The 24521-nt window shown below is 43.4% G+C and overlaps 2 protein-coding genes across 2 annotated transcripts in view; both read left to right on the top strand.

The window, feature by feature from the left end:
- LOC135903518 (uncharacterized) overlaps window positions 1-11273 on the top strand; it is a 68154-nt gene extending 56881 nt beyond the window's left edge. The window contains exon 6 of the mRNA XM_065433832.1: window positions 11008-11273. Within this exon, the coding sequence (XP_065289904.1) occupies window positions 11008-11156 (149 nt within the window). The 3' untranslated portion in view covers window positions 11157-11273. The remainder of the gene's footprint in view (window positions 1-11007) is intronic.
- Window positions 11274-21876: 10603 nt separating this feature from the next.
- Window positions 21877-24521, top strand: part of LOC135903519 (uncharacterized) — a 75837-nt gene continuing 73192 nt past the window's right edge. Inside the window, exons 1-2 of the mRNA XM_070521412.1 lie at window positions 21877-21930; window positions 24092-24113. Of these exons, the coding sequence (XP_070377513.1) occupies window positions 24100-24113 (14 nt within the window). The 5' untranslated portion in view covers window positions 21877-21930; window positions 24092-24099. The remainder of the gene's footprint in view (window positions 21931-24091; window positions 24114-24521) is intronic.

Here is a 24521-nt window from a genome sequence, read left to right as displayed (position 1 = left end):
GTTTTACCGTTGTCCGAAGGGACCGTGAACACTCTAGCCATCTGTCAGGAGGAATCGCCATAGTCATCCAGGGCGGCGCCCCTACACGAAATGTTCAGGTGAATATTTCTTTAGAGGCTGATGCCATCACCGTTCTATCGCATAAAACCGTCAACATCTGTTCACTTTACATCCCACCCCATACACCTTTTACTACTAGACAATTGCAAAATGCAATACACCAGTTACCGGAGCCTTTTGTTTTGGTAGGACATTTTAATGCCCATTGTACCCTCTGGTGCAACGATAGAACAGACTGAAGAGGACAAGTAAGCAAAGATTTTATACTGTCTAACAGCATATGTCTTTTAATACTCGAGTTAACCAACGTATTTTTCACCAAGATCACGCAGATTTAGTTGTCTCGATTTAGCCTTCTGCTCACGGTCTGTCTTTAGTGACTTTAAGTGGGAAGTCCTCGGCACTTCATATGGAAGTGATGATTTGCCTGCATTTATTACGCTGTCATCCACATTACCTACCATAAACTCTAAGCCACGTCTCTGGAAAATAGATATTGCCAACTGGCCGCTTTTTGTGAAACACGCAAAACTCGAAGAAGTCTTTTGAAAGAAACTCAGTGTAAATGAAATCAATGAAAAGTTCACAGCCGTTTTAATTTCAGCGGCACAAAAGGCAATACCACAAACATCTAGCCTTGCGCGCCAAAAAAATCTACCCCAGGAGGACTCCTGACTGCACAGAAGCAGAAACGCTTCAAAGTAGGGCCTGGGGCATGTCACGAAGACACCCAACCTATACCAACCACTTACGCTTTAAGCAGGTCAAAGCCAAAGCACGATTTGTCAGAAGGCAGGCAGAAAAATCATCGTGGAAAAAATACGTATTTTTAATAAACAGTCAGTCACATCTAAACGAATGTGCAAAAAGGTTGAAATGTTTCAGGGAGATTACACTTCTTACACAATAGCGTTACTTACAAGTCCAGGCACACAAACAACAATACTGAACAGGCAGATATATTTGGGGAACATTTTTGTGATGTATCCAGTTCATTGCATTATACAAAGGAATTTCTAAAGTACAACCAGTCTGCTGAAATACAGAAGCTACCCTCTACTGGTGCATCAAATGAACCGTACAATTCCCCCCTCAGACAACAAGAAATAAACAGAGTTCTCTCCGCAGGGAAAAACACAGCGCCAGGCCACGACCTTATTCACTGCGCCATGCTGGCTAATCTACCTCAAGCATCTGTAGATGCTCTCTCTAAATTTTTAACTTAATCTGGGAATCTGGTATAATGCTGGGAGAGTGCAAAAAGGCAATAGCAGTTCCATTTCTAAAAGCCGGTAAAACCCCCACACCCGCAAGTAGCTACAGACCTATTGCCCTCACAAGCTGTTTGGCAAAATCGTATGAAAGCAATATCAATATAAGACTCTCATTTATTTACAATCAAAGAACCTTATTGACCCCCACCAGTGTGCATATAAAAAGAGTTGTTCAACTATTGACCATTTTGGCCGTCTCGAACATGAAATTCAATATGCATTTTTACACAAACAACACTGCATTGCAGTTTTCAATTTAGAAAAAAAGTATATGATACTCCATGGAGATATGAGCAAAACGCGAACAAGGGGAATGCAGGAGCCAGCGTTTCGACAAGTGGGCTTGTCTTCTTCAAGGCGACGTATGCTTTCCTCGCCACTGTATATATAAGTGGGGTTCTTCTAAAGGGGAAAGGGTGTGAGGCGGGAGGATGCGGAAACGAGGAAAAATGTGTTAGCGTGTCAAATTGAGACTAAAGGAACGCTGTGTACAAGGTTTGATTGTCGTGTTCATATAGAAGGTTGTGCCCAAGTGCTGCACCAGGGTGGCCAATCCTGCTCTGGTGAGGGAGTGCGTTACCGGTTCTGGTCACCGGGATCAGGCCACACTCCAGGCCTGTTTGTGCAATTTGATCAACACGCGGATTTTTTTTTAATCCGGTGGAAAATTGCCGGCACCGGGATTCGAGCCACGGACCTCTTGCACGCGAGGCGGGTGTTCTACCTCTACGCCACCGCTGCTGTCCACTGCTAACCGATGGTCATTAAGGGTTACGGACGGCATCCCAAGGGAAGGGAAGTGTAGCAGGGGGCGGCAGAGAGTTAGGTGGGCGGAGGAGATTAAGAAGTTTGCAGGGACGGCATGGCCACAATCAGTACATGACCGGGGTTGTTGGAGAAGTATGGGAGAGGCCTTTGCCCTGCAGTGGGCGTAACCAGGCTGATGATGATGATGATGATGATGATGACTGTGTACAAGGTCAAAGCCAGGGCACCTCCCCCCCGTACCCCGGTTTGTCAACGCACGCGCGTTAGCTGGCGGGTAAAGGGCGTCTGACACGCCGGATGACAAAAAAAAGGAGGGGGGGGATATCAAAGGAAACTAGAGTCATCTGATACTAGAGTCTCAGACTGAATCTAGAATCTGAAGCAAGAGTCAACCTATATCAGAGGAAATTCTAGAGTCGGCTGATCTGGCTGCTGTTCTGTAGCACTTCTAACATTGAAATTAGTTAATCTTGACGAGGTGACCAGATTGACGAGGCGGATGCAAGCTACGGCCGGACGAAGATTACATAAGCTAAGTTGCGTGTGCTTGCAGGAGATTGACGTAGGTTTTCGATGTAACTAACCCAGTGTTTTTGATGTCTTAGTGCATATGCTAATGATACGGGTTTTCTATGAAAGATTAGATGTGCGATTTAAGCTTAAGCGCTTATATGACGGTGCCTGAGTCACTGGAGAACTGTTTATTGAGTGGAAAAAATTGCAATTTGATTGTTTACGAGAAAACGAAACCATATTGTCCTTTAAAGAGTTGAGGTATATAGTGCAATTACAACACCAGGAATTGATTATGTTAAGATCATTTCGATGGCAAATGCAGTGATGAGGACTTTTAACGGCTATATAAATAATGCACTTGTCGGCAACTAGTCACCTGCAGGAGGACATGTTAGAGGGTAAGTCATTTATGTAGATGAGAAAAAGCAGAGGACCGAAAACGCTGCCTTATGGCACGGAAAAAGTCACATGAGAAAGAGAATAAATTACTGCTGCTAACTGCCTACGAAAAATCAAGAAATGTCGAAGCCAAGTTAGCGTTTACGAGTCAAGTCCGAGAAAAGATAATTTTGATGTGAGGCGAGAGTGAGTAACACGATCGAGTGCTTTGCAGTGGTCTAGAAATATACAACCAGTTTGAATGTTATTATTCGTGTTGAAATCAAAGTGGGATGTGAATTCAAACACATGTGTGTCGCACGAAAACGATTTTCTAAACCCATGCTGATTAATAAAGAAGTTGTTTGACTGGAGTTGGTTAAGAATATTCGATGCAATTATACATTCGAACAATTTCCAACCGATTCAAATTAGTGAGACAGTTGATTTTCCGACAAATTTCGCTTACTACATTTCAACGCGGAAACGTTTTGCGACCCTTTCTTTCTTTTGGGGCCAGTCCTAATAATAAAATATTCCTTGGTGGTCAAAATCATTCCGAAGTCCCCTACTTCACGTGGTTCGTAATGAAATTGCGGTTTTCGTATGTATGAGCCCAGAACTCAATTCAATTTGCTGCACAAGAATCGGCTCTCGTAGTCCTCGTAGCTTCGGCTACACTACGAGGGACTACGGAAACAGAACATAAAGAATCTAACTAACCCGTGATGCGACAGTAATGACCCGCTAAGTTATAAAAGGAGCGGTTGCTTGCACTTGTTTTTTTAAAGGGGCCCTGAGCAATGTTTCATTGAAGTGGAGACCGGCATGTCAAGTGAAAATAGGCTGTTTCATAAATACTTTGCTGCAAAAATCACTTTAATGCGTTCAGCAGAAGCGGAGTTATTGGCAATCATACACGGCCTCCACTGTGCTCCCGTCCCTTCTCAATGTCTTGCACTGAGAAAGCTACGGTGGAGTTGGGCGTGGCCACAACGCTCCGCCTTCTAAATGTGACTGTTGCACACAGTTGAAATTTCATTTTTCTGGTTAACGTAGACGCCACGACTTCCGATTTTGGTTCTACGACGCGCTAAACATAAAGCAAGAGCGGTTGTCTTCAGCGAGCCGCAGTGCGATTTACCAGTGGGCTCGTGGTGGGACCCCGCGGCGGTCGTGGTATCTACGTTACGAAGCCGACTGCAGCTACCAATAGCAGCCGCGTATGGGAATCTGCATGATTACGAAATAAAGTGTGCAGAACACAACGAGGAGCCGTTTCTGTTGAAAATAGCGTTTGAGAGAAAGCTGACTTCGCGCCCCGCTTGCGAGCTTGATGCGCCGCGTACCACAGCCAAACTTGGCTGAGATGTTCACAGCAGCGTATGCTTCCCGCAGACTATATTATTTCCCCAAGCCCGGCGGGTGATTCAGGGCCCCTTTAACTCACCGGTTGTAGGCATCATTAGGTGGTTGTGTGAAGGCCATCTATTCCATAAACTAAAAGTGCAAGAAGGCGTGGAACTAAGCAGAAATATTCACAGATTGCAGTAAAGGCCTCGTGGCCAAGCGCACTCCTGAATGAGAGTTTAATATACTTCATTCATATGGAGCTTTAGTTAACTGCGTCCCTCACAGGAGTTCTTATTGTGTTCAAATAGGAGTAACTATTAGTTCTTTTATTACGGGAGTTTTTTAGGTGTTCCCCTTTGAGTAAGTATTACCTCATTTTGGAAACGCACGTTCACGTACGCTAACTGCAGTAAAAATTACCTCATTTCTTGTAGGAGTTTATAAGTGTTCTAATTGGAGTGAATATTACTTACATACTTATAAGGGTTTTAGGGGTTTCATATGGAGAAAATATTCATTTCTGGAAAAGTTTCCTGAGGTGTTACAAGTGCAGTAAACTTCATCATTGCTGAAGAAATATTCTCGAGATTTTGTAAAATAATTTATACTTGTGTTCCTGCAAGGAAATAAAGACACAGCTTTCGTGACGTGGCTTGAGGACATTCGTTACTGACCAATGAAATACTGCAAGTCCGGTCACAACCTTTACCGCAATTTATTTTGTTTCACTCCTTTCTAGTCATATTTGCTTAAAATTTGTATTTTATAATACTTCACTGAAGAGTATTATTGAATTGAAGAGCATTTATCTGCCCGCCTAGTTAAGCGCACTTTCTCAAGTAGACAACAATATTCAAACACAAATCAAAACGTGAGCTCAGCACAAATAAAACGCACGCATTAGCGCTTTCACATTCTCCAGTGCATGTGACATTGACATAATTCAAGGTTGGAGGACAATTTTTTTCTTGACACCATTACCGAATGGAAATGTTGACAGGACTACATTCTGGGTTATGTATTTCTTATTACAATTTCAACATACGTAATGATTTAATGAAAAAAAATAAACTCAGAACTATTGGGACAGCTGCTCGAAGTTTATGTTATTATGTGCAGGCGTTACAACTTGAATACGGGAGATAAAACATGAGGAAAATTACGCGTGATAAGAGCATGTCCTTTGATATGACGCATTATTTAGCATGAATATAAAGTATATACCTTCCATCAAGAAGGCCAGAAGTCCAATATATTGCATATTCAATAACCACATGCGCAGAATACACCACAATCGATATTTACTAATGCAAGGAAGTGCCGACTACATTCAATGACAGAATGATGTGAAAGCTACTCTAGCATCACTTTAATCACTCGAGTAAACCAAATAAGCTATCGCTTTCTTTACCATGGCGGAACCGCAATTAGAACAGGAAATGTAATACGTGGAGGAAAGTTTTGTTTCAATTCATCAAAAAAAAAAGAAACAGCCTAGCGTAGCGGCCGACCTGCAAAGTTTTGCAAATGGCTTTTGCACAATATCCAGCTTTGTGAAAAGCCTGAAAATCATCCTGAATTCCGAAATCGGATGCAGTTGTTGTCTTCCTGAATCATTCATGAGAAAAGTCCCGTAATTGCATCAATAAGTAAGCACGCCCAAATGACAAGTACGGAAAATTAGAGTGCTTGACCAACGTTCAAGTTAGACATCGCGCCCATTGACCATACAACTTTAGAGTGCCTGATTGGTCTCATGCACGCCGGTAGAGCGAGAAAATGCAGGCACCCAATCGAAGATGGCCACGTCTTATTCCGGTGGGGTTAATGTTCACGAAGCCTGTCAGACGCGTGTCGCATTGACGAGAGGCAACGATTGTTCTCGCCTCCGCAGCTTGCTCGCCATCGCCGTGTCTCGCGTCGCCTTGAAATCAGTCGCGCATGTGTGCCTAACTGCGTACTAACCGGTGTCATAACCCCACAAGCAAGTTCATGCAAGCGTTACTGCATCGAAATTGGAAGCCAAAGCATACGCATGAAAGCTTTGATGTGTGAGCTCCTATGAAAGAGCGCCGGCACACACACACATAGCAAAACGCGCGTGCTCACACACGCGCACATACACTCAAGCTACATGCGCGCGCACTCCTTCCTCGCGCAGGCGCACCGAAGCAGAGGCACGCTATATTTTCGTCACGGAATCTGCCCGCTTGGTACAGTATTCTAATGGCATTGTCAAGACGAATCAAGTAGCTAAAGAAAGCGGTAGCACCACATTAAAAACACCTCGTCCACTCCGTGCAACATATAATGCAATTACCGGTACGTTTAGACTCACCTCGTTCCCGCACTATACCCCGCCATTCTCATACAATAATATTATTGCACGCTACAATCAAGGCGTCCATTAGACCACAAGTAAACGGCACAACTTCGAATGTAAGTACTACTAGCTAGAGCCCAAGAAGTTGTTTCACCACATTCTCACAGCTTAGCTCCGCTAGACGAGGCTCGTCGCGCGCGCATGACTTTAGTGCTGCCTGGCAAATAGGAGGGGTTGATGGATGTTAGGCCTGAAATGGCGTCATCATAGCGTCGGCGACGACGCAGCCGGAATCTCCGTCGTGTGCGGGGTTCTGAGGAAAACATCGAGATGCCGTTGCGATCATGTATTGACGCCAAAGGCTAGTAGAAACGGCCACTGATTATCCAAGGCGTTATCCATGAATGGAAGTGCACGAAAGTAGAAACAACTGCAGAGCCGTAACGAACGCGACTGTGCCTTGTTTACGTGACTGCTACACTAGCTTGAGTTTTACTCTATTCAAATATGAAATTTCTCGTCAATAAAATATCTGTATTAAGGGCTAATTTTAGTGCATCTCCGGGCGCTGCGAATAAATTCGCGTTTTTATATTAAATACATGGTTGCTGATTAAGTAAAATTTGTGGACGAGGTGTGTAAACAGGTTCTGCTTCGTGTCTCGTACATATGCCGACTATAAGTTGTGTTTAGACTGCATAGAGGAAGTACGTTTTCAATCCATTTCACGGCACAGAATTTTCACACGAAAAAAACTCCCTTTTGTAAATTGGGTTATATCAAGTCATTAAGTAGTTTTTTTAATTATGGCGTTTTACGTGCGAAAACCACATTCTGATCATGAGGCATGCCGTAGTGGAGAATTCCGGAAATTTCGACCACCTGGGGATCGCTAACGTGCACCTAAATCTAAGTACACGGGTGTTTCCAAATTCGCCCCCATCGAAATACGGCCGCCATGGCCGTGATTCAATCCCGCGACCTCGTGCTCAGGAGCCTAACACCATAGCCACTGAGCAACCATGGCGGGTGAAGTAGGTTTTGTATGCGAAGCATATTACTAAAGCTCAACCCAGCTCCTCAGGCGCGGCGGTGTCGCCCTCAATACCACGTGACACCGTGACGTCATGAAAGAGGAGAAACGGGGCTCCAACTCGCGCCGTCGCTCGCGGCGTCGCCCCCCGCATCGGACGCGGTGAGCGTCGAGCAACGCAGCGTTCAGCGCGACAACGAAATGTGCGCCTGAGCAAGCGCCGCACGCCTGAGCCGACGCCGACGACACCGGCTTTTCTGCGACACGAGCTCCTTAACGCTGTCGCGTTAAAATAAAGGCTAGTATGCTTCGCATCCTGGGCTTAACCTTAGCTAAGCCACAGCCATATTTTTTTTTTACTCCGTTGTTTCATTAAGGAGGTAAAATCATGCTTTTATGCTTTTTTACACCATGGTGAGGAAATAAATACATGGAGCAATGGAGGTTTACGAGGTATTAAACATTGAAACCCCTGTTCAGTAATATTTATGGTTACAGTGTGCCCTAATTGAACAAATACGTTCTGCAGTTGATCACAGGTACCCATCAATGGAAAAGGTTGGGACATAAAAAGACATCTGCATCTGTTGTATGAATCAAGGCGCTGAGAAAGTGCCTCAAATCTTACGCCATAGGTAACATAACTGAATATGATATCAACACCGAGAGCTTCGAATCAATGTAGCAGCTTTAGTTGCAGTGGTCACCGATAGGCTGCAATTCCTTGCAATGTATTTGCTCCTATGGACTGCTGTCTTTCAACCCCATGCGTCGTTGAAATATGTGTATTTTGAGAGCAGTGACATGGACACTTCAGGCAAATTTTCACCGTCTTCGTCAACGTGATGTTCCGTATACATTTATGTTTGAGTATGCTATATTTTACCCGTGTCATACACGCAACGACGTTAGCAAGATAGCCAATTTGTCATCTAAAAGGCGCTAATCGACAAGTGTATCTGCAGTTTCCTTGAACTTGCCTTTCAGCAAATGATACCCGATGATGAGGTATACATCCGGGTCCCAATTTCTGTGCATCTCATCATGCATACCGGTTTCTGCTGCTACGAAATGCGTCTTCACTCAAAACGCAATACTAAATAGAAGAATCTTGAGTCAAGTTCCGCTGTGATTTAGTCATGTGGTGTCTTATTAAACACCCGGCTTTAAATCCCAGAGTTCTTCAGCACAACATAGAAAATACTCAGTAAATAAAATTATCACATCACATGAATCGCACACGTTCATTACTAAAATGCAGTGGAGTTTCCTTCTATCAGATGCAGTTGATTCGAAGCTTCTAGCTTAGGCACGTATTTTATAACCACCGGCAAAATAGAGGTCGTACACGTGATTGTACTGAAAAGATGGGAATGGCAACTCGTGTCACCAATAACATGTTAATTCAGGAGCCCCAGGAGGAACTGCATCAAAGATTGCACTGTTTGCCGCACCATATACTGCTAGCAAAAATTACCCCGCATTGGGGCTTTCGCCGCTCTTGCGCTTGGAAAACTCCATCAAATTTAACATTGCTGTCATTTTCTGTCTGGAGTAAAATGCGGTGAATTGCTTTAATACCGTCTCTAAGAGACGTACTAAAAGGATGTCATTAGCCGAATTTATCACGTACGGAGCGTCAGATCACTTGAGCAGAAACCATCCATAGGAAGTTTACAACCATGCTGTAGATCGCGTGAATAAATACTATAGTATACCATTTTACTGTCCAAGCCCTCAGAGGCTCCGTTGTTTCAAATTAAACCTATACTCTGCGATAGGCCCTGCCACGTTGTCGCAAAACATGCCCTGGCGGCGTATCGGCTAAAATGTTGCTGTGTTGATTTTAGCAGCTGTGAAAGACAAGTATGATCAGCAGCGCAGATGGCGTAAGTGCTCGATCAGGCGCACAACAGAGTAATTTATAACTGTCACTTGGGAGAGTAGTAAAAGCTGGGGATGGAGCATGGACGTATTTGTTTGTTTACACGTTTATGCAAGCACTGCGCCTGTATCACTTCCGCCGAAGCTCCATGTGCCGTAGCAAGCCGGCCATCGCGACGTTTTCTCGTGTTTGTTTCCTACGCTACGAGGAAATATGATTCCACCGATTTCAGATGAGGCAACATATTCTGAAAAACGCGACGCTTGGCGCCATAACCGGTGAATGCATAGGAATGCCTATCGGAAATAGCCGCAAGGACTTTTCTAAGGGAGAAAAAAAAATGGTACCGCTATCCTCCATAACAATGTTCAGACGAATGACAAAAAAAAAAAGCTCCCGTGCTTTTACGCAAAAACAGAGTCAGCAGGAGAGTAAATCTTTAAGCCGACTGGTACGTTCTGTAATAAATACACAAACGGAATCCTATACGGGAAGAGCGGTTTGCTCTCTTTTCGCTTTATTATTATTTACTGTGTAATATAATTCAACTGGATCAGGAAAAGACAAAAAAGAAACATAAAAATTACATCTTAATGTTTGGATTCCTTCCATCAGGAGTTCTGGGTTATGTGTTCACGCGGTCTTAATCGTACTGATTGATAGCTTAAGCATTGAGATAACGTAATGGCAAAAATGTGCGCGAAGTGCCCTTTACATGTGGCAGGACCTATGTGCGCCAATGGGATCGTTCTATTATCACGCGCCTGAGTGAAGACAAATATTCATTAACGCTATGCCGCAGCGCGCTCTGCAGCACGTGTGACTGTGATCCTGATAGTCATGAGAAAACTATTTTGGTATGCTGTAGTTATCGGATATTAGGCCAACTCAAGGCATTTCACATAAAAAAAAGGTGCGACATGCGTCACTCACGCATCAGTTTGTTTGCTATAAAAAAACTTGCGTTCCTAACAAGTACTTTTCTAGACCTCAACATTTCCACATAACTGTTAACCTACCAACTGACCATTTTTCCTTATTTTACTTTCACATTTGTATATACTTTGTACGTGTTTCATGTAAAATAAAAATTTCCTGCTCCGAGATAACGTATATCTTATGCTAGAATCACAGACTGCTCACTTAACAGCCAGTATCTCGCAAAGCACACACAATGTGCTTGAGGAAACAACTGCGGATAATTATATTTTCGCAGTCGTTTTGAATGGGTGACTCGATCAAGAGTCACTAACAGAAGTTCCTTCTTTTTATTGAATTTTGCCTATGCATGTCTCCCGTGGAAAACATAATTAAATGGTATGAATATTTAAGTGAATCTGCATGTCTGAAATAGCACTCAGTGTTCACCACTTGTTACTTAAACATGTATTGCACCTTTTTCTTTTTTTACCTGCAGATCAACTGCCGTGGCCCTTGAAAGTCTCAAGAGAGTTGTCGAACAATACTGCACCACTGAAGAACTCATCGGAAGAAGATGGCGTAGCATTTCCACGCACTCACCAAGGCGAAAATGTTGTCGTATACGAATACGCAATGATACGGTAATCTGCAGGTTTGTTATCTATACAAGTTTCGTGCGGCAACCGATGCATGTTCTTTCGCAACATTTATTATGACAAATAAGGTTTCCTTCAGTAAATAAAAATCAAGACTTTTCGTGCAGCTATATACGCAAAACAAGGATGAAAAGGGTTGCGTATACGTTGCGGTAATATTTGTGCGAGTCAATTTGATATGCTTGCATGAAAATTAAACTTGCCGAATCGGATCTTGAATAATAATCAAGAAGGAAAAAAAATTCCGTCGTATGAAACTAGTTAGTTGCGTTGCGGCTTTCGTGAACCCGAATCGCGGCACACGAGTCCGTGAGCACATTGGTAAATGTAGGGTTTGCATGGCGATAGCTACGGCTATCTGTGCTGCTTTAGGTCTGGTGGTCGTTGTAACCCACCACCATAATATCAGCGTATCACGGACGGCAACGTGCCGTTGCTGTCCACGACTGCTATCTCGAAAGTGGATGTGTTGCCGTAATGGGCCGCGTCCACAAATGCGGTGGCTTCACGATCCGTGTCAGTCCAAAATATAGGAAATATACATAGTGTTCTGCTACTCTAGCTTCAGGACTGAAATCTAATCAAACTTTACAAGCATTAGATTAGATTACGGGGTTTTACGTGCCAAACCCACTTTTTGATTGTGAGTCACGCCGTAGTGGAGGACTCCGGAGATTTAGACCTCCTGGGGTTCTTTAACGTGCACCTAAGTCTAAGTACACGGGCGTTTTCGCATTTCGCCTCCATCTAAATGCGGCCGCCGTGGCCGAGATTCGATCACGCGACCTCGTGTTCCAAGCATTCCTTGTTGATGATCAGTGTTCTGGGAAAGAACGCGAACACGTGTGTGCCACCAATTTGGCGGAACCAAACAATGCTGTCTGCATACTTGATAAGCTAGGCAGGAATGGTTATTTGCCTTTATATAACCTAGAATTCAGCAGTGTTCCAAAACGGTTTGCCGGACAGTCCAGATGGCATGAAACGGCTTCATTTTTGATGCGAAACAGGGCTGCAGGATCATACCAGCATCCGGCAGCACCGTCAATAGTTCTCTCTGTCAGCAAAGCCTGATACGAGAGGCGTGAACGCTGTGCTGACGTCACAGAGGAGTAAAACATCCTAATCCTTGTGCGGTTGTAAAATACTGTGCAGTAATGACCAAACAATAAAGTATACTTGAACGGACGCCATATTACAGCAGCAATGACGTACCTGAGTAAGGATGGTTGTGGTGGTGACACAAAACGCATATAAAGGCGCATTCATACAGACGGTCGATATAATTAGCGCTGCGGACCTCGACTGGAAGCAAAGGAATAACTCACGGCAAGCAATATTTGGATCTAGTGGCAGGTTGAATGGATCCCCTCAGCTCTGTCCATCTCTGTCAGCGTCCCGAATAGTATATTTCGAGGTAAAATTTATTGTCACTAATTCTGTTCGCACCTGCTTTTCTGTCGAAGTAGACTTTATGGCTTCGTTCTCAAAGAAGTAAGAATAAGAATATGCAGATGTTACAGCTAGAAATCGCATTTTGTCATCAAATATGCGAGGTGAATCTTTTGCTAAGTGAACATTTATTTGGTATAAAACAAGTCATTTCCGCAAATTCTATTTATTTTCATCATTCAACGTGTGCCTCATGGACAGCTTATGCTTAAGCACCGCAGAAACCGCAAGATTACTGTAACACAATGTTTATACTTATGCTTAGGAGGACGAAGGCAACGTTTGTCCAGGGAAGAATGAATACAAACAGGCGCTTGCAGATAGAAATAAGAAAGGAAAGACTGCGTAAGAAATGAGTATTATTCGAGCCTTTGTGTCCTGCACCTGTGACCTAATTGAAATTGGCGCACGAAGATTGCTTTTCTGAACACATGCTCTCGTGAGCACGTGCTCTTCCACGTCCTACACGACGTGGCGCATGCGTCGATCTTTCAAAGAATGTCTTGGCGAAAAAGAGTGTGTGCTTTATCTGGCTCTACTAGTTGATAACACTGTCAATGCACCCAACGGGAGATGACGTTTTCTCGATATGGCTCAATTATCGATAACTTACTCTGCCGCTGTTACCGCTTTGACGAGCAATGCCAGGCTTTCCAGTGGGCGTTGAGTAGCCTGCCTACACAGCATATACTCTCAGAGAGCGACATGAACACTGTTGCTCTACGTAGAAACCACAAACATAGGTGCCCGACTGTACATACACTGCAACACACATTGTTTAGGTGACAGATCCACATTGCTCACTCTTGCGTCTGCCTCTATCTTTCATTCCTCCAACCCCCTTCCCACCTGTAGGGCAGTAAATCGAACAAGGGTTCGTTGATCTCCCTGTCTTTTCTCTCTTTCCATTTCTTGTTTCGTGATTTTTCTTAATACGAAGCACTCGTCGCCAATTATCAGGCACTTTCGTGTAGGCATACGCACACGTTCTTGCCTTGGATTGTTTCGAGCTTACTTTATACAAAAAAACATCGAATTGCCAGCGATGAAATTAAACCTCGGTCTCCGTCCGTGCACAGCAGTCCAATTATTTGAACGTGAGGCCACCGTCGCACGCACACCTCGCTCGCGCCAACGTCAACTTGCTCTTTGGGACGATCGACCAGTATCTTTGCACCGCATATAACGTGTGCGCTCGCCTGGCTTTTAGTTAGCCGACAGTAGAACAACTAAAGCCCATAAATAACTGGAAACCTTACAGAGGTCCCTCGCACTTGTCACCTCGTATACAAACATGTTGTTTATGGGAGTACGCGAGTTTCTCCCATACTTACTTTTTGGCAGCTAATACTTTTAGAGTCTGTGTTGAACTGCACCTCATTCGGTAACGGCCCACGATGCTCAGTGCTTTCGTCGTAGCAACTACCGGGACCTCGAAGCACTTTGCAGAACCTCAAGCGACACCGAATAGCCAGCTACCTGGTAAATTAGGTTCCATATCCTTACGGCATCTTTGTGCTGCATGTTAATGTCCCATTTCCACATGAGGAGGCACCGTAAGCGTTGGTATATATTGCATTTCTTCATATTCACGGAAAAGTCAGTATAACACTGGGGTCAGTGATGGCATACCAAGTAATCACAACGACCGTTACACACTAAGGCCCGTAGACTTGGATTACGTATTACGCGCCAACATTGAGCAATTTCTTCCGATATCGACGGCACATGGTGCAACGGGATTACAATAAGAGTGATAGTTAAACACAGTCTATTATCACTATCAACGGTCGCAGTCTCCACCTTTTGCTTAACTGATGTCCTTATTGCTGTGTCCTTAACAGAGAATCAACGTTTGTAGCACCATGTAACATAGGAATAAAATATATGTCAGTACACTTATATGTGTTCCTCAGTTCACTCTTCTAAATCTGTTGCACCACATGGGCAAGAATATGTGCGGGGACGAGAGAGCTACTGTAATATGTATGTCCTATAGGATAGATGACCACTGTCTACTAACATACCGCCTATTTAGAAATCACAGAAAAAATGACATTCTAATTCTGAAAATTAGGTGTTTCTCTAAATACTCAATATATTATCTGCTTCGGGGCTTTTTTATTGGGCATTTGACACAGCAACGCCTCCATGATACTCTGTGACTATCTTTCTGACGCAAGAAGCCTGCCATATCATTCTTTGTAATCAATAAAGGAATAACTAATTAAACAGCTCATCCTGTGTTCAAAATTATTCTAACATCGTCATACATGCCAAAATGTTTGCTTCTTACATGTAATTACAGTTAATCTTATTTCTTAGTCTGCGAAGTGAATCTATTTCCTAATAATGATAAAAGTTCTACTTAACGCTAACTTACTTTTTAGTTTAGGGTTTTCTCTTTCCCTCTTGAACATTTATCCACCGGCTTCATAGAGGATCACCCGCCGCGGGTAAGCGCCACAAGTGAAGGAACGACACAGAAAAAGAACGCCCAGCTAAAATTATTGATACTGCTTATAGAACGTAAGTGTTGCTATAGTAGTCGAAAAAAAAAAAAACATTGTAGTGTGGAGTTATGCGACTCGCCTATACCTGATTTTGTCGTTGCAAGCGTAAATGCTTGCTTGGAATTTCGTGACGCACAATAATGAATCGAGGAAATACCTAAGAATGCGCAGGGTCAATGTTTCTGTTCGTGGAGAGCTATGACGAAAAAGTCCGCACATACATGAAAGACCCAAAACATAAAAGGAAACCTACCGCGTTTGTCCTTTTGGGATTCACTAAAACAATAACAGTGGTCTCGCTCTCTTTGTTCTTGTTACCACAGAACACCCATTCATTTAACGAGAATATTTTGCTTAGCGGGCAAAATACTTTCAAAGGTAAACAACACGCATGCGAAACAGTATTCTCGGTTGAAGCATGCTCGGCAAGATCGTTGTTGGGTTAGCCGTTTCACGCACACCGATAAAACACTGCTTGATGGCAAGTTAGAGCTGATTGGCTATGACTGGCAATGTGTCTATGAACTTTCTTGCGTTTCAGAAGAACACTATGCAGAAAAATTCTATTTTGGAGGCTCCGGCGCCTAATGTGCGTTGAGCTTTTTTGCACATGGACAAAGAGTAAGTAATGACGCTGTAACGTTTTGCTAAGAACGCCCTGTAAAAAAGAAATAAATGAAAAAAAAAACGTTTCATGGTCCATATCGAAATAATGATTTAGGTTGCATCACTTTTACATTTCTGGCAAAATTCAAGATCATCGACCCCAAGCGCGCAGTCTCTTTCAATGTGAAAATTTATTTCAAGAAGCACTTTTGGCAGCTGCAGAGCTGAAATTTTATTTTTCATGTTGATCATTAGGACAAAAAGTATTTTACTATGTAGTTTTTGCACTGATGTTTGTACACATTTTTTTCATAAAAATTAACGTTATTTTACAATGGCAAAATGTTATTATGCTTTGGAATTACAGTATTTGCGGGGATCCACGTGGCAATGAAACCTGTAGGGTGTCAACATAATGGCTTAAATTAGTGGGAACACGTCGGACAAGAAATACAGGAAATTGGTATGCACAAGTGATCTGTCATACCTAATTCTTCGCTGCAGTCACATATGCGCTTCTGCATATATTTGATCATCTTCAAAAGTACAATTCATTAGGCATAGACGCATGTATTTCCCTCGCTATTCAAGGTAAATTAGACAAATTTGGATATCGGTATAGCGCGGTGATGTCTCCTTATAAAGATATGTGGTTATCTTTTGACAAAAGAACATTTTGGTTGAAAGCCAGAATTTTCCAACTGGAATGCCGTAGATACTCGACTAAGGGCCGCGTTTGTTATGGGCTGCTACGCTCTCTACGGGGCAAAATTTTTGAAATAAATTGAGAACGTCCACTGGAAAGCGAAGTTAGTTCCGTTGCCACTAGGTGACGCTAGCGGCTTTTCTGTCCACGCCGCTGAAGTGGGCGCCATGTGCAATTATTTCTTTATGTCACGCTTCGTCTCGGCTGTGATGGCAGGGTTTCTAATCACATCATTGGCATTTCACCTCTAGAGAGCCCTGTTTGGGGCAATGCAGGTAAGGGACCATGGGCTGGCATCTGAGCTCTTCCTGGAGCGACGAAAACGAGAGCGAAATGGAGTGATGGTAAAAACATTATAACATATCATTTTCACCTTTCATACCATCTGCTACAGTTTCGAAAACAGTAAAATGAACCTTTAGCGGCCCGTCATCGGTCTGATTCATGTAAGATCTGCACCTATCCAAGATTCTAGAAAAAAAATGCTACCCACGCACGAGTATATACGATAATTGTGGCCCCGCTGCTGTGGCAAATAATCAACGTAACATTATATACTTCTGTGTATTCGTGCGTATTTCGACCTTTTTTATGAGCTAAAATTTCCAAAGTTTGCAAAGGTGATTCAGCACATAGCCTCGCATGCAGTGTGATAACTGCCATTCTATTAACAGCTAACACTGAGAGCTGTGGGGAAATTGTGTGGCGTCATCTGCATATATCTTAGAAATGTTAACGAAGGCACTCCCCGTTGATTTTCTATCCCCCTGTGTCGCTTTTGCTGGCAGCCACGTTTGCCGAGAAACGTGCATGGACTACTGATATGGCGTAAATGCAGATCTTAGCTTTAGCGCCTATGCAACGAAGGTGACCTACACAATTATTTTGAGCACCTAACATACCAAAATCTTATTTTGCATGAACGTTCGCGCAAGGCACAGAAAGCGAGACACTCTGAAGCTTTAGCCCATTATTTTTGGCGATGACGCAGGCAGCTGTAAACCAGCTAGGTCATGCGATTTATAGCACCGCTTTCTGGAATGAGTTCTTGACATACCTTTTACGTTCACGAAAGTGCAGCTCCCCGTAAAGCTAAAAAGAATAGAGAACGTTCATATGGGCTGTAAACAAAGCCGTTCATAAGGATTTCAGTCGGTAGTAAGGGCTTATTTCCTAGAGAGTTCTTTCCGAAAATTGTCTGGTTTTAAACGGAGAGTTTGCTACCGGTGTCCGCATAATTTCTATGAACGAACTTTTGCTTCCAAGAACGCATACTCCGACATTAGCAGATAATTTATTTCTTGTATTTGTTCGCTTTGACAAAGTGTATTTTTTCAGTAGCGAAACCTTCCTATGTGGCGCATTGTAAATGAAAACAATATTCTTTGGTATCCCACATACCACTAACTTAAAGCGCATTTTAGAGAGCGTGAGAACGGTGGAGAGTAAACTCGTACCGAACCCTAAATACAAAGCACTTGCGAACGTGGTAGGAAGATATACCTAATTTTACAGGCTCATGCCACGCTATTGTCATGACAAACGGATGGTGATTTCAAGCTAACTTTACCGAGCGTAATTTACGAATGCCTGGTAAGCCAGACGGAAAGTTTACAACGAACAATAGCGGGGCACTGCACCTTCAAACGTCTTGTACATTCCGTACGGAAGACCAGCGCACCCAACAAAAATCCCAACACTATGCACCTCGCACCAATTCCCAGGAACATGCACCCGAACTTCCACATCGGACGGCGACATGCCCGAGCACAGGCGTTCGCAAACCGGCAAGGTATTATTGGCACCTTGCATTACTTTTAATTTGGGACGATATGCGAGCAGTGTCTTGTAGTGCTACCTATTTGCCTGGTCATGCAATAAATTCCTTACATATTGCTAATTCTGAGAGGTGGACCGCGTCCACCTCTCAGTCTAGTCTAGTCTGGTTAAATCTAGTCTGGGTTAAATCAAGAACTCAATAACAATATCGTCTTGCGTCGCACGGCTTTCGCCTTGAAGACGCCGCTATGTTTACTTAAGCTATGGTTGTGTCGCCCCAATGTAACAAGAAAATCACCCGGCTTTCAACCGACCAGTCCGTTCCCACTGACGCTTCGCGGACACGGTCGTCAGCAGACCATCTGTTGAGTCCTGACGTTGGCACAGTATGCCAGGGACGCCGACAAGGCGGAAAATGCTTTCGCTGACAGTCGACAGGCAGAATTAGATGTCGTGTAAGCCTAGTGTGACAGTATCCTAACAAGGACTGCGCGCAAATGAACAATTTCTTCAGTTATTCGCTTAGGCACACAGATTCTGTCCCGTTTATCGACATTAAAAGCTTTCGATCACTATTATTGTTTCTATGTCCATGAATGCGGATAATAACACACCACTGTTTCCTTTTTCTACGGAATTCATGCTTATGCTCAGCATTGTTCGAGACGAAAATTAGTGAGGTTCGTGGAGCCGGTGGCCATGTCGCAGTATCTGTGCGTGGGGAACCATGAATTCACTGAGCTCACAGAAGGGGGCAGCGGCTTCATCTGCGTCTGTCGAGAAAACAGGGAAATAAAATTCACCCACAAATTTATTTCCGTGCGTGTGCGCTTGTGTGTTTCATAACTACGCAAGATATGCGATGCCACAATTCCAGTCGGAGCCCTTTCTTACAAAATATAACTATAATAACTGGATTGATATCATGGGTAGCGCAAGAACAGCCGTAGAAATGAAGGCAGGTTCTAGATCTGCACGAATTCTTAACTGGTGTTTTTTTTTATTGAACAAACGGTAACGTGCACAAGAAAATAACATTTATAAGCGCCAACTGGATGTGAAACCACACAAAACAAATAATTACCCCAATGATGTCAATACGCACGAGCTATTCTTTCCTATCAGTGAACCCTGCGATATATGTTACGTGCAGAGCATGCTTTTAAATCCGTTTACTTTAGAATAGACGGTATACCTTCCCAAGTGCTTCCACAGCTGTTAGGACATGATAGTTCGGATCCTCTGCAAGTCCTTGTTCGTGGACTTCAATAGCTCGGCATATAGTACAACACGCAACTATCTCGGTCAGGTACGTATTGATAACTTATTACTTAGGAAGCGCACAACATAGGTACAAATATAGAAGAGATGTGGTGAAATAGCCATGGTGGCGAATATTTATGTACCATTGTACAGCCGGTCCTTAAAAGCAAATTGGCTAGACAGAAACTTAAAACAGCGAGCTTTATACTAATGGCACGCGTTTAATGTTCCGCAAGGGCGGTTTAGTAGAAACATATGGCGTTATTGCAAATTATCCGAGCTTTTTTTGAAATGTTGAGCTATTTTATCGCAATTTAGTATGCGTTAACGCTGCTCTAAATGATGTGAGGTAACCAATGCAGCAAAAAAAAGAAAAGAAACAGAAAACGTAGCCGTAGTGAATTAGCCCAACGTCCTCACTATTATTTACGCTTTTTTACTGAACTACGAAAAATAAGGTCACTGACTGCTTGGGTGCTAAAGGAAAGCCTATAGTAAGTGGGGAGTGCCGACACAGCAACGTGTCGGAGTGAGATAAAAAATAACATGATGTGAACAGGGTACCCTCCATTCTTTCTAGGACATGCAATGATAAGAACACTCGTTCTACAGAACATTTCCTGTTGTACTTTTTGCATGAAATGCCTACAATTTGCGTGAGTGCGACCATCATTATCTGATTACTTTTTGTTTACTGTAGTCGTCGCATTCCTTGGCAATGATCTCGTGGTAATGCCCCCCACATCCGTTGCCATACCTTATCACCCTTTTTGCGCTTCGTCAGTGGTAACAGTGACGCTCCGCGCGCGTTATTAACGCGGTGATCCGACTCTGAACAGTGCATGAGAAGCAACTGACGTAGAGTCGGTACATTCGCTGTGCCCCATATTAAGCGTAGACCAGGGTATAAAATGTGTGGAGTTAGTGTGGTATTGCTGTTATGTTTTTTTGGAAGAAAAATAAAAGCTGTTTACTTGAAGAATGCTGCTTTCGATTATATATTGAGAAAGAAATCGGCTTTTTTAATGTAATGTAAAGCTTCCACTGGGACAAATATTGTCCCATTTTAGATTGAAGTAGTGTGAGAAGGAGGAGGCCCATTAAATTGATCATGTAAGTCAGGTTGTTGCGCAATATTAGCAGGGGTTATAGTGTCCACGGAGTTCCCATATGTGCTTTTATGCATCATGGTATGCGAAGTGAAGGAGTGGACGACGACGATGACGTGCAAAGACAAGCGGCTATGTTGCGTCGATTCCAAGGGCACATACCCAACGGAGAGTCGACAAATTGGGGGGGGGGGGGTGCTTAAGCGTTGCCTTTAGGAGTGGAGCGTGATTGCTTTCAAAGATATCTGACTGTTTCTCACTCTTCCTGGCAACTGCAGCTTGTGTAACCATAATGTTTACCGGGAATTGCTGGCGCTATGCATGAAGGTGAGCTTTCCCATAAAAACGCAGCCTCTTGCGTGGTCCGTGATGTGGCGGAGGCGAGCCTGATCTGGAGGTGTTGCAAGGAACCGTATGTGCCACTCCGTGGCCTCCGAGATGCGCGCGCGCAGGCGCGCGTAAATAAGTTGCGTGTAAATGGTAGGCTGCAAGTTGTGAGTAAGTCGTATTTTACAATTTTTCTCAAGTATTTTATTTTGACAAATTCAATTAGTTCAGTAACTTCCACATGACTCATTCGATCAGCCAATGGCCCTCAGTCTCCAGCAGTGGCGGAGCCCTAACCAAGGTGGCGGTCGGACTTGTAACGATGCAGAGAGTGCTAAGAATCGCTTTACTCGGATAGGCCACCAATAGAAACTGACCCTGCCAACCTTTAAAGGCGAACTCTGTCGAGTGAGGCTAGCTTAGCAGGACTCTTTGAGGAACTATCAGACATTGTTTGGGATATCATTGGCCTTAGTGAGGCGAGAAGAACTCGTGAAGCTTATACAGTGCTGACTAACGGCCATGTCCTCTGCTATAGAGGTATCCCAGATAAGAAGTAATACGGATTATGATTCCTAATCCATAAGGACATACCGGACAACGTTGACGAATTATGCAGCATTAAGGTGAGGGTAGCAGTAAATGTTTGACAGGCTCTTTAGGTGACAGTGAAGAGAGCTTCTTTCAATTAGGTCAATATGAGAAATCTCAGGGATGTGAGGTGCGCTGAAAGAAGACGCCCATCATGGTTGCTGCAATCGCGCACAATTATAATTCATTAGTAATTAGTAATAATAATGCAGATCATCAATTTGCAGCGTCTAGTTTAATAATACACCTAATAATACTGTGGAAACGATTATTTTACCTCACTCGCATATTGACTTAGAAATTTATATGTGGTTTTCTTTTTTTGTCACTTCTACTCCTTCATTCATGGCTTATGCCGCGTAGAGGGTTGAGCCGTAACGTTTGTCACCAGACAAACCCAAACTGTGCCCGTTCAAGGTAAGTGTTGCAGCTTATCTGTATCAGTGGTTTCCTTAAAGAAACGCAACGTTAGCATAACGGCTTGGGTTGTTACAGAATGACATTCGTGTAATGTATAGGCGTCTTGTAAAGAAGTTAAATACAACGTTAAAAATGCGTTCTCTCATTCTTCATTACCAATGGTCAAATCAGAGTATCTCATGCTGCCGTTAATGTTTCAGCATAGGGAACTGCTTTCACCCTAAGTACTTTTGTGGAGACATCAGCACCTTACTGCGAAATACCAAGTCTGACCCCTGTTGATCACTGAAGGGCTCCCTTTTCCCGCAAAAGTCATGCTTGTCCGGCTTACTGTCTTTGTTCACAATGAAAGGACGCAATGAAAAGAACAGAACGTAGTTATGCGGAATGAAGGAAGGCGTGTAGTATTACATTGCGCATATCGCACTTTCCAGTTGTATACTTAGCCAAACATTCACAAAATGATATCATTTCTTACTTTTAAAACTTGTATCAAATAAAGCTTGCATATCCGTCCTCATAACGCGATCCCTTTGCTTATTCGGTCAAGAGTACTTCAGTAGCTCATTTATTGAATCGTCGTAAGCACTATCAGGTCTCCTGTCTTAGCATGAAGTACCCTAAGATACAATGACCATATTGATTTAAGTATGTTGAGGTTGATCAACAGTTGCGAGAAATTTCCTCTGGATATACGAGGCCTCTTGTTGGGATAGCGACTATGTGCAAACTCCAGGTGAATTGACGTCGTGCTCGTTACCGTCGGTGTGGCCCTGATGTTCTGTATAAATAACATAGCCACCGCGCGCCGTATGCTGTAGGTGGGAGGGAAAGTTTGTTAGCGTGAGTCGAGAAGGATCGCGGCTTGATGCGGCGGCGTCTTCTCTCGTGTGCAAGGGAGGAAAGCGGGAAGGGTGCGCGTCTTCTTCTCACTGCGCAAGGGGGGCGGCGGGGAGATGTTCCCGCGCTATTAGGAGAATGGGGACGAGCAACGTCGCGTCTCCCTGTCTACTCCGGCTGTGGCGGCTGAATGCGGCAGCGTGAGCTCCGTCTCTTGAACGTAATCAGTGGTGGGTCCTAGGACTAGGCGACCCGAAATAGGTGATAGCTTCGCATGCGCTGTTTTCTTACGCGCCTGGGTCTCAGTGAAGCGAGAGGCAGCACGAAGGACACTTCACTCGCCGCTGGTGCCGCAATTCATTACGCCAGCATTCTGACTGTGAGTGTCCTGGGTCGTCGAGTGAGATGTGTTCTTTTTGGCTAGCTTTCGGGTGACAACGTGCTTAATAATTTAGCTAGAAAGCAAATGTTTGCAGCTGATAAAACTACCAAGTTTACCTCGTACAGCTCTCCAATATTGTTCGTAATAATGCTCGGTTGTTCGGGCGAAACTGCTACTTTCTTTGTTTCAGGCTGACCGGTTGTTTTGAATATTGCCTGTGACAATGTGAAACAGTTCTAACCTCTAGACTGTGTTGCTCAACAGAGCGGATAGTTTTTCCATGCGGAATCATTGAGCATAATTTTCTGTTTACCAAAATTTTACTATTGAAGACTTTAGCTAATATCTTTACTGTGCATATTACAGTGCAGGTCGAGGCACCTCTCCTTTATGCCTCTCTCACTTTCTGTTCATATCACAGTTTGAGAATTCTAGCGTTCGAGTTCACATTGTGTATCAACTTGGAATGATTTGTGAGGATGAAAACACTTTGAGATATTCATCCTTGAATTGCGTGACGAAATAATTTTGCGTTCCAACTATTCGTCTGCTCAGGAACTTAAAACGATCTTTCCATAAAAGTACAACGACAGCGCATTTTGTGCCACAAGTTTCACTGCTTATATTTCAAAACAAGTATGATTCTCAGACTTCTTTCCAAGTATATATGATTTAAGATTTCACTGGCTGGAATTCATTAATCTCAATAACAGTTGTGAAGATGATATTTAATACACATTAGTAAAATTTGTTGGTCATTTCATTACGCGTTTATTCTTTACGTGGCAATATTGGCAGCCTCTTCAAAAAGTATATTAGAAGGACTAGAATTGCCCTATGTGACAAATGCCCTACTTAAGTGTTTTCTACAAAACTCCTGAATACCTTGTGAGCGCTACGAGTTTTTGTAAAAATATTCATTGTATCTTTTAACAGACTCGCAGATGGCCGAAGAAAAGTAAGTAACAAGGCTCGAATGCTTTCGAAATAACGTTCTCTTACTGCTTTTACAAAAAGAATCACTTAAGCTGAGTTAAAATACAGTTTCACAAGTGCTTACCCTAGGCTCACTAATATCACATATCGAAAACGAAACAAAAGAACAATTGACTTTCAGAAGATCCAACGAGTTGGCATCTAGATATAGTGAACCTTTGTGCGAGTGCAGAAAGAGTTGGAACCCCAGTATAAATAAACACACACACACACACACACTCACGCACACACACACACACACGCAGACACACGCACGCACACACAGAGACACGCACACACACACACACATACAGTTATACCAAGCCATTTGTTAAGCTCGTTTGCATACTACTATCGAGCACGAGGCACACGTTGAACACATCATGGTTTC

The sequence above is a fragment of the Dermacentor albipictus genome, chromosome 7 (genome assembly GCF_038994185.2).
Source record: "Dermacentor albipictus isolate Rhodes 1998 colony chromosome 7, USDA_Dalb.pri_finalv2, whole genome shotgun sequence".
Taxonomy (NCBI): domain Eukaryota; kingdom Metazoa; phylum Arthropoda; class Arachnida; order Ixodida; family Ixodidae; genus Dermacentor; species Dermacentor albipictus.
The sequence above is the reverse complement of the archived record's forward strand: the minus strand, read 5'-3'. Positions and strand labels throughout refer to the sequence as shown.